Genomic DNA, 13,212 nt, shown 5'->3' with positions numbered 1-13,212 from the left:
CATGGCTCTAAAATCAACCATTTCCAGCAAACAGCAACTCTGGAGCCTGCCTCTGGACTGGGAGCCTCACTGCCTTGAGAGAAAAAACAAATTTACCAGAGATTTTTACCCCAGCCAGGATCTGCAATGTGCCAGTGAGTACACAAAGCCCTGTGCATGGCAGGCAGGAGGATGGCACCTCCTCCAGAACCTGAGAGTGAGGCAAAGCAATGGCAAAACATCCAGCAAAGTCTGCAAGATGATGTTGTTCTCCACTGTCTCTCCTTGCTCTACACACAGAATTCTAGAATGGTTTGGGTTGAAAGGGACCTTAAAGCTCATTTAGTGCCACCTGAACATTGTGAGGGATGGAGAAGCCACAGCTTCTCTGGGCAACCTGTGCCCAGGGCCTCACCACCCTCACAGGGAAGAACTATTTGTTCCCAATATCTAATTTAAATTTGCCCTGTGACAAAAAATCCATTTTCCCATGTTTCCATCACTACCTGTCCTGCAGAGTGGTTGGACACCACACCAGTGGTAACCAGGTCAGTACAATGCTCCCAAGAGAACAGGTCTGGGGTGTTCAGTGAATGAACAGGTCTGATTGAGAGCTGAGCTGCTGAGATCAGCCTGTGCCTGCTTAAAGAAGCACAGGAATTGGGATTCAGAGTGCTCCAGACAGGCCCCTCTTCACCCAGATGCTCTGGCCCACAGACCCAGAGGAAACAGAAATTAATAAGCATAAGGTTTCTAAATAACATCTTAGAAAGTCTTCTGAATATTTTATCCTAAGCACTTAGATACACACTCATGGAAGCTGTGCTTATTCATTCTAGTGAGTGCTAAAATCCTTGTGGGATACCTGTGGACTAATTGGTTCTGTCTGTGTTAGTGTCTAGTCACTGCATGAATCAGGCAGTGCTGAGCCTGCAGCTCAGAGCCCCCTGAGGAGGAGGACGAGGCTGTGCTGTCTGGCTCTGTGAGTGACTGGGTTCAGGAGTTCTCCAGCCCATACATTATTCCTAATCCCCCTGGCATGACACACGGCTGCTGCGGAGCAGTGATCTCACTCACGCAAGCACCCTGAGCCAGAGCATCTGCAGCAGCCCTGGGGAGGAGCCGGGCTGGGATTAATTAATCCTGAGAGATGTGAGCAGGGATCCTGCCTGCTCAGCTCCTCTGCCCAGCCAGAGCCATCCCCTGCTGTCAAAATGGGAGATTCACACGAGGCCTGGCAAATCTCAGGAGGAGCTGCGAGAGGAACGGGCCGAGGAACAGATGCAAAGCAGATCTGGGATTGTTGTTCCAGCTTTGTGCAGCAGGGAGGGAAGGTGGGGCTGCCCTTGGCACTGGCTGCTGCAGGAGCTTTAGCAGAAGGTGGGATACAGCACACACTGCACCCTCTCCTGCTCTGCCCTCCGATTTCCTCCTCCAGCTGTACACCAGTGCATGGAACTGCATCTTCTGGGGTCACTCCAGTGCAGTGCTCCAGCATCCTCAAGGGCAGCCAAAACTTAGAAGGAGGAGTTGTTCTGACATCCTTCTCCTCAACGTGTTCGATAACACAAAGCAATTTGCTCCCTGTGTAACCCTGAACCTGGTGCCTCAGGGTGTGAGTTAACTCCTGCCATGGCTCTGGGGGAATAGGCTCCCTGTGATCTCCCAGCAGGGCAGGGTACAGTCACACAGGTGTCACCTCCCTCCTGAGCACCAATTACAGATTGCAGCTGTTGGAGGCCTTTTTCTATTTCAGTACAAACCTTGTTCCATGTCTCGTTGATACAATTTCATTAACACAATCAATAGATCGCCATTATCCTGGAAGAATTTGGTTCAACTGCTGTTATCAACACTTGAGTGATTCATTTTTTACTACTTTTTTTTCAAAATATCAGCTTAAAATCAGTGCAGCAACTCCAAAGTTTGGTTTCCCCAGTGCAACTTGTAGGGATGCCTTAGTATGTAGGAGATGCAGTATTTAGAAAACCCTTTATCAACTAATTTACTGACTTTGATTACGAAGTCCCAACCTTAAACTTGCTGTAAGCTTTGTCATCTGCTTCTGTCTCTGTGGCTGCTGCCCTTCCTCAGTGGAGGAAATCTAAAATGAAATGGCAACTTCTTGCCTGGCCAGGAGAGGTGGGCTGGCATCACTTTGCAAACACAGAATGAACTCCCCTCATCACCTGCCACTTGATATCCTTATCAAAGCTCAGACTGCTAGAGGAGACCCTTTTAATAAGACTGGAAATTCTATTGGGAGTGCAGTCACAAGTGCCCTGACATATGGAAATGGATGTAATTTCATCTGACGAGACAGCTAACACTCAGATGGAGCAGCAGCACTGGGTCTGGGCAAGGGAACAGCCAATGAGCAGAGCGTGGGTGACTTCTCCCCAAGTTTGAAGATTTCAAAGGCCAGAGGAGATCACTGCATGTTATCATGGCTAAAACCACAATCTGTTCTCTGCCTGTGGACCAGAATATCTCTGTTTATGTGCAGCTGGCATACAAGCTCTCCTTGCTCTGAACAGCACCTATTCTGCTTATTTTTTGGTGATGATAATTGTTGGGTCACACAGTGGGGTGTTCAGTTAATGAAGGCATGGCAATAAAACAGCTGGAGAAAAAGAAAAAATTCTACACCACAAAAGAGTATCTTAATGCTAAAGTACAACTGGACATGCCTGATGAGTTTCAGAGTATCACCAAACTCAGACAATGACCGAAAAAAAAAAGGGATTATTTGTCACTGCATCTCTTCAGGCACTTGACTGAACAACTCATAGACCTTGGAATAAAATACAGGGCAGGAAAAGAGAAGTTCAGGGTGCACAAAAGACATCAGCTTGCACAGGTCACTGGGAAGCAGGAAGGAATGCAGGCAGAGCTCACCTGCAAAGCAGGCAGCCCCCTCTGCCCCAGAGAACACCAACCCATCGTGCCCCACGATGAGGAAGGAGCTCAGGCAGGAGCAGAACAGGGAATCTACACAACCTTTGCAAAGTCTAGCTCAGCCTACTGCATTCAAACTATCCCAGTGCCACTCCATCCACGCTCTCCAATTCTGCTCTCTAATTTGGTCTGTTAACGACGCGAGGCAGGAGCTGTCATCGTGTGTCTGAAGTGGCCAGTGCTCCCAGGAACCCAGACTTATTTGGGACATTGGGTGGAGCTAAGAGTTTAAAAAAGGAGGAAGAATCGACCAAAATAACTGTTTTCCAGCATGATCCACAGGCCTGACCAAATTAAACCCTGAATGTGTGTATTTTAATTGTCTGCATTGCACATCTCAACACTACAGCAGTTGTAGTCACGGAACCAAGGACTGAATTTGGCCCATTATAGCATCTGTTAAATGCATGGAATTCTTTGACCCACACCATTTCCTGGACAGCCATGGAAGTTCCAAAGTTAAATCTCTGTTGTGATCCCCTGTCATGACTCATTTTTGGTCAAGTATTTGTAAAACCTTTTGAGCTCAGGGATGTGCATCAAGAGGTACTGCTTTGCTCCAGGGAGGAAAGGAGCTTGACTACTGACATTAGAAATATATTCAAGTTAAATAAACTACTTAAACACAAGATGCTAATTTAGCAGCTTCAAGGGCCATATTTCTCCAGCCAACCCAAGACATAAAAAGACACAATTTCATTAAAATAACCTAACCCCATGTTGTTTCAAGTGCTCCATTTATTCATACACAGCCCACCAGCTCTCAATTAGCTGCTTTCACACTCCAACTGCAGCAGGTCTGCAGTGCACAGAAATGTAATTATTCACACACCACCCTGTCACTGCCACCACTGTCTGTACTTCTAAAGCATCTTGATTACTGCACTGATGAGCACGATGGAAATGCCTATAAATAAAATAATCATCTCCCCTCATTAAGTTCCAGCTCGTGGACTGAGGAAGGATGATTTCCCTTTGTATGTTCCTTTTGTAAATTTTATCATTTCACAACAGAGGGAGCAGCGTGCCTCTGATGGCACTCAAAGAGACAGACTGTCAAGATTCTTGTCAGTATTTCAGCTTTGAGCAGCTTGCATTTTTGCATGAATATTTCCTCCTGAAAATAAAGCGCTGTTTGTCAGAACCACGCATGCAGTAATCTCTTTCTAATGTCAGCATCAGACATGCAAAACCCCCTAATGTCATGTCAGGAGGTCAGATTTTATGGAGCACTATGTCATGGAAACCCTAAGAGCCAGCATAAGCTTCTAGCTCTGACTTCCACACTAAGAAAACACATCTATAATAAAGAACAAGCATTGAAGGAAACCATCCACTAAAAACAAAGCCTTGGTGAACCAGGTTTGCTCCTCAGGAAGCTTCAGTAGCAATTGGTGCTGCAAACAAACATCAAACATCCCATCAAATATCCCATTATTACCAAATCACAGTCTCACTGCTTTCAGTATGCACACAGTGAAACTCCCTGTGGCACCTCCAACATGCAATCAAATATCTCATTTCATAAAATGGTGAATTATAAAGTCAGAGAAACAAGTTAAGTGTTGTATCAGGGCTGATCCTGGCTTGCTCTCCAGCCAGAGGTGGAAGGGAATCACCACTTGCTGCTGTAAACAGCTAAAAGGGGGAGAAGTGAACATTCTGATGGAAGCTCCTGGAGCATCCCTATTTCTGCACCATCCAAAGCAACATCTCACCCCCAAGCTGCCAGCAGCTCTCGAAGAACTGAGGCCACTCACAGGGGCAGACTAAGATCCTCCTTCCCAGCTGGGAGAACAGCAGGACCCTGTGCCAGCATGAGCAGGGAGCTGCTCTCAGGCCAGATTCAGCTATGGAACCCTCTGCAAAGCTGCTGGCACCCAAAGGGCACGGTCCTGTGCCCAGATGTGATCACTCAGGGAGCACAGGTCATTTGAGAATCTCCTTCCTCTTTCCCTGGTCTCTCCCAAGGTTTCCAGTGCATCTCTCCTGGTATCACTGCTCATTTCCAGCAGGTTACTGTGCCTATGGACACAGCCACCCTCTCATGTTCAAACTGTGCATCTGAGGAAGCAAAAATGCTGTGTTGAGACAGGTGGAAAGGAAAACTTTGGCAGACAGATGGGATTTTTTGTGTATCTGAAGCTGGAACCAGACAGTAGCTAATGTGCAGGACACAGGATGGGACAAAGCAAGAATCAGAGCATAGTTTGGGTGGGAAGGGACCTTACAGATCACTTAGTTCCAGCCCCTTGCCATGGGCAGGGACACCAGACTATCAGATCAGAGTGACATGCTGCTGTCAGCTCCCAGGCACTACACTACACTCCTGGATTGCACATGACATTGTAGGAACCTGTATTTGGGATGAACATTTTTATTTGTAAAATCTGTATTTCCTTGGACAGAGCCAGTCCTTGAATCATTTTCTCCAGGGTCAGGACAGAGTTAATTTAATGCAAAACCATCAATCCCTAGACTAGCCAGCACCCAAACCCACACAGGAGGTGTGCTGCCTGACTCCAGAATCTAGAGCAGGAAAAGGAGTGACAAAAATAAGATCATTCCTCAATTACAATAAACAAAATGTTAAATCAAGCTCAAATTGCCCTTGAAGAATCTAGCTGTTCCCAGCTCTAAAAATGATCCCCCACATTCCTTTAAGGCTTTTCATAGATACAGCAATATGAAATGGCTCGTTGCTGTGTAGCTGCTAACAAGAGACAGATGTTTCCCTCAGTTCCAGCAACATGTAGACATGAAGCACATTTTGATGACCTGCTAAATATTTCTGACTCTTTCTGCACGTTACCATTACATTTAGCCAAGGAAATGCTCCACAGTTCCACACTTTCCCTGCTCACTCTGGAGCTGCATAGAAGAGCTGCTTGGATCAATCACTTTATCTTAGCAAGCCTTCACCAGAGAGCAAGGAAAGTCAAGCAACATGTTTTCACTGAGTGGAGCCAAAGCTGGAGAGTTCTTCCAGCGAGCCCAGAGCCAGATCAGCTGGTGGCCAGGAGCCCAAGTCCCCCTGTTATTTCTTCACCTAGCCCAGAAGACACGCACCGCACGCCGGCGTGCAGGGCGAGCATCTGTTCCACCCAGACCCACGGCTACATTCTTCACTTGGTATTAATATCAGGGAAAATTTAGTAACCTAACCACTGGCATGAGAAGCCATACTTCTAAGGGAACAGATGGCAGCAATCATCTCAGCTTAATTTTAGGCTTCAAGAATTGCTCTGAGTCAGCAAAAGCCGCATGACAAGAGGAAGAAAAAGACACAACATCTGTAAAACCTCCTACCTGCTTCCCATCCAAGGTGTACAGCTTTTTGACCACTCCTGTCTCCAGTTTGATGGCTTCAGTGATGTCAGTGAGGACCTGCTCGAAGGAGTGGGCAGTCTTCTTGTTGAGGAGCACGCGCACGGCCTTGCGGGGCTTGACCCCGCTGCGGATGATGGTCACCAGCTTGGGGCGCACGAAATCCTTGTTCTCCTTGGCCTGGGCACTGTTGCTGCTGGCCAGGGACTGAGGTGCTTTCTGGTTGGCAGAGGTCTTCACGTTGACAGACCAGTTGGGGTTGACGTTCTTGGTGTATTCCACCTTCTTGAAGAAGTTGTCGGACGAGCAGACGTAACTCTCCCCTTGAGGAAGAAAGGAGATTCTGTAGTAAGCACCAGCTCTGTGCTCTTCCCCCACAAATCGTGCAAACCACTGATAATTGTTTCCATTAGCACTCCCACGACAGCTTGTTCTTAAAACATTCTGCCTTGTTTTCATGTTATATTTATGGTTATTTTAAATATTGCTGGTATTCCACAAAGTAAGCGAGTCAGCCAGCAGCAAATACAATCACATGAACCAGGGGTTGAGAGAGGTTGAGGTATAAAGGTATCTAGGTACTTGAAGATGCAGCTAAGCTTTCCAAAACCTTCAGAACACCAAATTCATTTGACCACCTCGATTATTTTATAAATTTGCCAGTTTTGCCTTTATCTTTACAGACCTAGGTACTACTTCAGTGTGTCATTCCCTGCTGAGAGCACATCAGCATTCATCCACAAAGTGCCTTCTGCATCATGCCTGAAAAATAAGCAAAATCTTGTCCTGAACAGTCTCCACTAAAAGTAGCCTAGATAAATCTAGCAGGCATAACAAATATGCACGGTTGGAGCATCAGTGTTTTATTAGGGAGCAGACCTAGTGGCAGCTGAGATTAAACACTGCACCAAATACCACTCCTTGATTTACACGGCTGATACCAACCAAAAATACTTTAAATCCAAATTTAGACATGGCAGAGAAGAGTTACGGGGACTTTTTAGTAATTCCCAAAAAGCCCTTCCCTATCCCACCCAAAATTAGTTTTAGGCTTTGTCTGTAATTTACAGGATCCTATTTATCCAAGGTTTTAAAAGCACCTTAAAGGATTTGTAGGAGCTTCTTTTTGGCCTGCAAATCTGATGGATGCTGGGAGAGTTATTACTAGAATGAGACTGTAAACCAGTATCCCTAAGGGAATGTAGCTGTCTGGTCTGAAATGACTCAGGCTGCACTGAAAAAAAGTCACTCACTGCTGGAGGAAGAAGCTTTCGTCTCGCCATGAGATAAAATTTTAATAGGAACTGAAGGCATGACCTGTAGGATTTTAGTCTCTTCTGGTGGTTTCTTTGTCTGGTCTTACAGAATTAAGTTTTTCATGTACTACAATACATTTGAAAGCAAAATACAGATTTAACTATTTTGAAAGACAAATTTAAAAAAAAAATAAATTCCTTCTTTACAAAAAACAGATTGGCTGCACTTCCTTGTCTGTCCCTGACTGCAAACTCCAAGGCTCAGACATCTTTGAAAAGCCTATCCCACAGCCAAGTCTGGCTTCCCACCCAGGGATCTCTAGGACAGGATTTGACATCCAGTTGGCAAAATATGGATTTCCAAACACCTCACTGTTTTTTCCCCACTGGTGGCAGTGATTTTCACATGGTCCAGGCAGGTAACGTGCCCAGGATAAAATTCATACTAAAACTCCTTCTGCTGACTAAACTGCACTTCTGATGGAGGCACCAGAACCCATGGTGAGACCACAACAGACGCACAACAAACAGATTTTAACAGGCTTATAAGAGTACTCTGTGTATTTCTGTCCCTATTACTGACCAGGGTGTGATGTCACAAGCAGCCATAGAAAAGATGTAGGATCCTTACTTATTTTAACCCCACCTCTGTACCCATGATTTTTTGCCATGAGGTTGCCACCATGATGCCCACTTGTGGTGTTTACATCACCAACTGCAGCTCTTCTCCCATCAGTTGTATAAAAATGACCAAAATCCTTGATCAGCAGGAAGCAGATATTCTGTTTCCCCTGCTAAAGATGGAATACAAAAAAGGAAGAGAGAAGAGAGGTTTGTGATGAACACTCAGTTGGACATTTTGACAACTGGTGTATCCCAGACTAACGATAATCCCACCAGCAGGTTCTGTTAGCCTGAACAAACAGTAAAAATCTCTATTTGCTGACAGCAACATCCCTCAATAAACCAACCATGCAGCCCTGCCCATAGCTGGAGCTCCTTAATCCCCAACATTTTGTGAATCTGACTCAATAGAAACTCAAATACACCCCCTAGAGTACCACACGTTATACCAAATTCCCTCTGGGGATATCTTTTTCCAGGAGCTTTGAATACTTCAAATCTTTCTGATTAATAAGTGATAAGTTGTGGTTTATTTATCTGCTCCAGCCAAGTAACACCTGGTGCAGATGGGCCCAGGCTTCTCTCCAGTTTCGTGACTGAGAGAAGGGCAGCAAGGAGTCTGGAATGCCCCCAGGAATTAACCATCCTAAGAAGCTGAGCCCTCCCCAGCCATAATCCCTGGGCAGCAGAGCCCTCCTAAGTGTGCTCAGCAGAACTGTGCATTATCCTCTGAGAAAAGGGATTTCTCTGTTTAAACGCAGCACTAAGAATAAGTGATTTGAATGCTGCTGTCACCCCAGCTTCCCTGTGCCAGCTCCTGACCTCACATCCACCTCTGCTTCCCCACCTAAAACAGAAATAAACTATCAGCCACTGAAGTGTGGCAAGGCTTGACTTTCATCTGCATTCGACCTTCATGTGTATTATTTCCACAGTGAAAGCAAGTACACATTTGCACTGTGTTCTGTAGACACCTGAGGTGCTGGAGCATATTTTCTATTAAAAAGTTGCATATTTTAGAGTAAGCTGAAGAGATTCTTGATCTGTGTGGTACAGTACCATTACTCTTGGTTCCAGCTGTGTCCTTTTGAACTCCTCACTGCACACCACAGCTGTTTGTGTATTTACACCACTGTACACCAAAGGCAACAGTGGCATGAAGGCAGAACCAGAACCCTTGTAGAGTTTGCTCCACAGATGGGATCTTAGGCAGTTGTGCCGATCCTCTCAAGCTGTGCTCACACTCACAAGTGGAAAATGGAATCTGCCCTTTCTCCCTTTGTCTCATTTAACCCAGACCCCAGCAAATAAAATCCATACTGTACTCGATTCTAAAACTGGAGAGGAATCTCCTTGGAGAGACACTCCAGAACAGCAGCTCAGGGCAGCAGCTCTTCTCAGCATCATTCCTGCAGTCACAGCAGCACAGCTCCAGGGAAGAGGAGCTTTTCTTTCCTTCCTTCCTGACCTAAGGATGTGACCTGAAGCTTTAACTTCATTTAAAAACCACTTCAACTAATGTCTTCCTTAACTCAGTTTATGACCCTCAAATAGCAGCAAAATCATCATTCAAGTTCCTCAGTGAGGCACATGCACTTGCCAGCCAGGAACATACTTTCCACAGTGTATTACACTTCCCACAGTGGAGTTTTACCCAAACCTTACCATGGTGGTAGGAGGATTGAGCAAGCATGGGCTGAAGACCTGTGAACTTTGCAGCTTTTAACTGCACAAAGTGGCCAGGAGATGATAAAGAGGAGAAATCTTATGGGGAATAGAGCTGCCATGGAGAGAGGAGTGGATTCTCTGTGGGTTTCTGTGCCACATCTGCCTGTGCTAAGCCTATAATGAGAAGTCAAGGTGCACAACTGTGCCAGCCACAGAAATGTGACTGACAGGCACAGTGTGATAGCAGAAGATGTGCTCAGCATAACAGAAGGAATGGGAAGAGGATGTGAGATCTTGTCATGAGCAAAAGGAACGACTCCAAGAAGAACATTGCTCCCCAGCCCTAAGCACAAAAATCTGTGCGCAAATATTTTCAGGAGCACATGTCTCAAGCCAGCAAGCAGCTGTGCACACGTGCAGAAACCCCACTGCAAACCATGAGAAGGTACAATGGACAGCCACATCATCAATTCAAACAAACCCCAAAAAGGGAGGCCCAAAGAGAAACCCTCCTGCACTGGGGCTGGGGAGCATCATCCTGACAAAACCCCTGTGGTGCCAAGGACAGTGTTGGTTTAGTGCAGGCCAGCTGAGAGCACAATGCCCTTTTTACCCTGCAGAGCCAGAGCCCACAGGGGGGGAGCGTTGTCACCATGCCAGGCTGCTCCAGACGTGTCACAATTCCTATCGTGCCACCAAACCAGCCCAAGGCATTTCCTCACTGCTCCTGCCTGCCCTCAGCAATGGCTGGGCTGACTGCAGACCCCAGACCTGCTGGCATGACCATCATATTTGCCATTTGTATCACACAGAATTACCCCAGCTTCAAGTGAATTACACATCCATCCCAGTGTTACCGATTTGATGGAAGCACAAGGAGATTATTCAGCTCCTAAAGAAGGGATGATCTCAGCAAAGATAAGGTTTGCCTTGGAGAAGGTTCCTTAGAAAAACCTAAGCTCCAGATGACTGCTAATCCTCCAACCCTCTTACAGCAGCTCCCTGTGACAATACCAAAAATTACAGGCTGTGCTTTCAGGAAAAGTTATCCTTCTTCAGCATGCACCATCAACTTTCCAAGGATAATGAACTGCGGGCAGAAGTCTTTTGAGAAAAATCAGGAAAGCTGGATTGAGGCCATTTTGAATGTCTAAGTGTTAACAGTTATTCCAGGAACAGTCTCTGTGGGCAGAAGTCAATTATTTTGGCTGTTGCCTCTGCAGTTACAAAGTTGAGAATGAGCTACTGTGCCCAGCTTTTGTGTTTAGTGGAATTTACCAGGGCTGCAGCAGGAATTAAGTGGACTTAACACCTTGCAGAGCTCATTCCATATGGTGTTAGAGCAGGGCATGAGATTCAAATGCTTGAACTTGCTGCTGCTTCATGAGTTAAAAAGACCTGCTCCAGTTAAAAAAACTTGCCCCAGCATGGCAAAAGGAACCCTGGAAGAGCTCCCTTCCCTTGGCTCCTCCATGAACAGAAGCACCTCTTGTTCTGCTGAAGAATGCCTGATGAGAAATCACCTTCAATGATGCCCATAAAGAATTTTGGACCACACCAGTGCTAGCATGACAGCCAGGATGAGCAAGCAAATAAAACAGAGCCCCATGGGCAAATTTTGTTATGTAGGATGTAATTAGCTGAGCAATCACGGCAACAGAAAACAATTCCACAGGTTACCAAGGTTTCAGTATGGACCTACAGGAACTTCACTTTTCCAGGCAAACTGGAACACACACACTGGGTGGAGATCCCAGGATGTTTCCTATAAACCCCTCAGCCCCAGCACACACCAGACTCTGCACAGTTCCAGGGTGGAGCCCCTCCTATGATTACTCTAAATACTCCTGGACAAGATTTTGGAAAATATTCCCAAGGGCATGACAGGAAACAAAAAGCTTGGAATCGTTTTGTGGAATATCTCACACAGCCCAAGAACATTTTCAATGAAACCACACCAAGCAAAACAAATTCTACTCAGCTTTTCTTGAGTTTGATTTGAAACAAGGGCAAATTTCAAACAAGCAGCCCAGGACAAGGCATAAAATCCACCTTTGGATGTGCCTTGCCTTCACTCCCAGGTTGTGCCTCACTCTCCATGTCTTTATGTCAAGAAGCTGAATATGGGAAAGTAGCAAAACTGTGGAGAGAGCTAAAAAAACCCCTTTTGTCCCACAGAGAACAAATGGGGACTGGAACAAGTGGCCAAGAGCAGCATTTCTTAAGCCATCTTTTCTGCTGAAGTCAATGCACAACATCAGCTTCCACCTCTACCCAGTCCTCCATTCAAGGACAAAAAATAATCAGAGCTGAGGTGGGACAACTCGTCACATGAAGTCGACGAGAAGAGGCTCAAAACTAACCAAGGACCAAACCACACATCCAGAATTAAATTTTAGCTGAAATTTGGATGCAATGTGAGCTGCTCTACCACCATCATGAGAAAGGCTGGAAAGGATGGCACATGATTATTTTAGCATCTTTCATATGCAAGTTTTATCACAGCACAAGGCACAGAATTATCAGTTACAAGTGACTCACCAGTAAATGCAGCTACATAAATCAACTCCCCAAAGCCCTGATCACTGGAACCAATTCTGTGTGAAGGGGAATAAAGCCCACCTGGTGTTCCTTTCCAAAAGATTCATCTGCCATGATGAAGAGCAGCACCCTGGGCAACATCCACTCCTGACCCAGCCAAGGCAGTGGAACACAAGTGGAAGGATGAGCTGGAGCAGGATGCTGCCCTGCACTTAACCAGCACAGAGGTTAAGGAGGAATGCAGTCCTCTGCAACATCAGCAGGTGCATTATTTATTTATATTAAAGCTAATGACTATTATATTATTATTAATAATATTATTTATTTATATTAAAGCTGAATGCTGAAAAGAGGAAGTCAGGATTGAGACAATGACTACAGTGATGGAAGGTGGCTGCTAGGACTGAAAAGGGGAAGAAAAAATTATCAGATGGGTGGATTTTGTGAGAAGGTCACTGGGAGAATGAGACAGCTCCCTGGAAAAGAATGGGAAAAGCAACCTGTGAGCAGTGAGGGAGAACTCAGCTGGCAGCAAAAGGCACCTTATGACAGAGCTCTGGGGGCTTCCAAAATGTGAGATGTTAGGGGGCAGTACAGGAAAGGACCAAGAGGCTCAGCCCAACAGATGGAAGGAATGTGGAAAAAAGAGCATGAAAAACTTCACTTGTTCTCATTATGGGAGCAACCTTGAGTGCCAGGGAAGAACTCTGGGTCTGGAGAACAAAAGATTCCAGGCCCCACTTAATTAGCAGCACACCATGTGGTTTTTGTTCACCTGAAATGTCTGTCTCTAGGATATTGGTGCTGTGCAATATCATTCTCTATCCTCCAGAACTACACTCAGGCTACACTATGTAAG

The 13,212-nt window shown here is 45.7% G+C and overlaps 1 protein-coding gene across 5 annotated transcripts in view; it reads right to left on the bottom strand.

Annotated features, from left to right (window-relative positions):
- The window catches only part of DCX (doublecortin), an 80,449-nt gene that overhangs the window by 61,933 nt on the left and 5,304 nt on the right, over positions 1–13,212 (bottom strand). For all 5 annotated transcript variants that reach the window (XM_021525249.3, XM_021525251.3, XM_021525252.3 and 2 more), the window contains one exon: positions 6,247–6,587. In XM_021525249.3, the coding sequence (XP_021380924.1) occupies positions 6,247–6,587 (341 nt within the window). The remainder of the gene's footprint in view (positions 1–6,246; positions 6,588–13,212) is intronic.

This window comes from Lonchura striata, chromosome 14, assembly GCF_046129695.1.
Source record: "Lonchura striata isolate bLonStr1 chromosome 14, bLonStr1.mat, whole genome shotgun sequence".
Lineage (NCBI taxonomy): Eukaryota > Metazoa > Chordata > Aves > Passeriformes > Estrildidae > Lonchura > Lonchura striata.
Note: the sequence above shows the minus strand (reverse complement) of the source record. Positions and strands in the feature narration are given on the sequence as shown.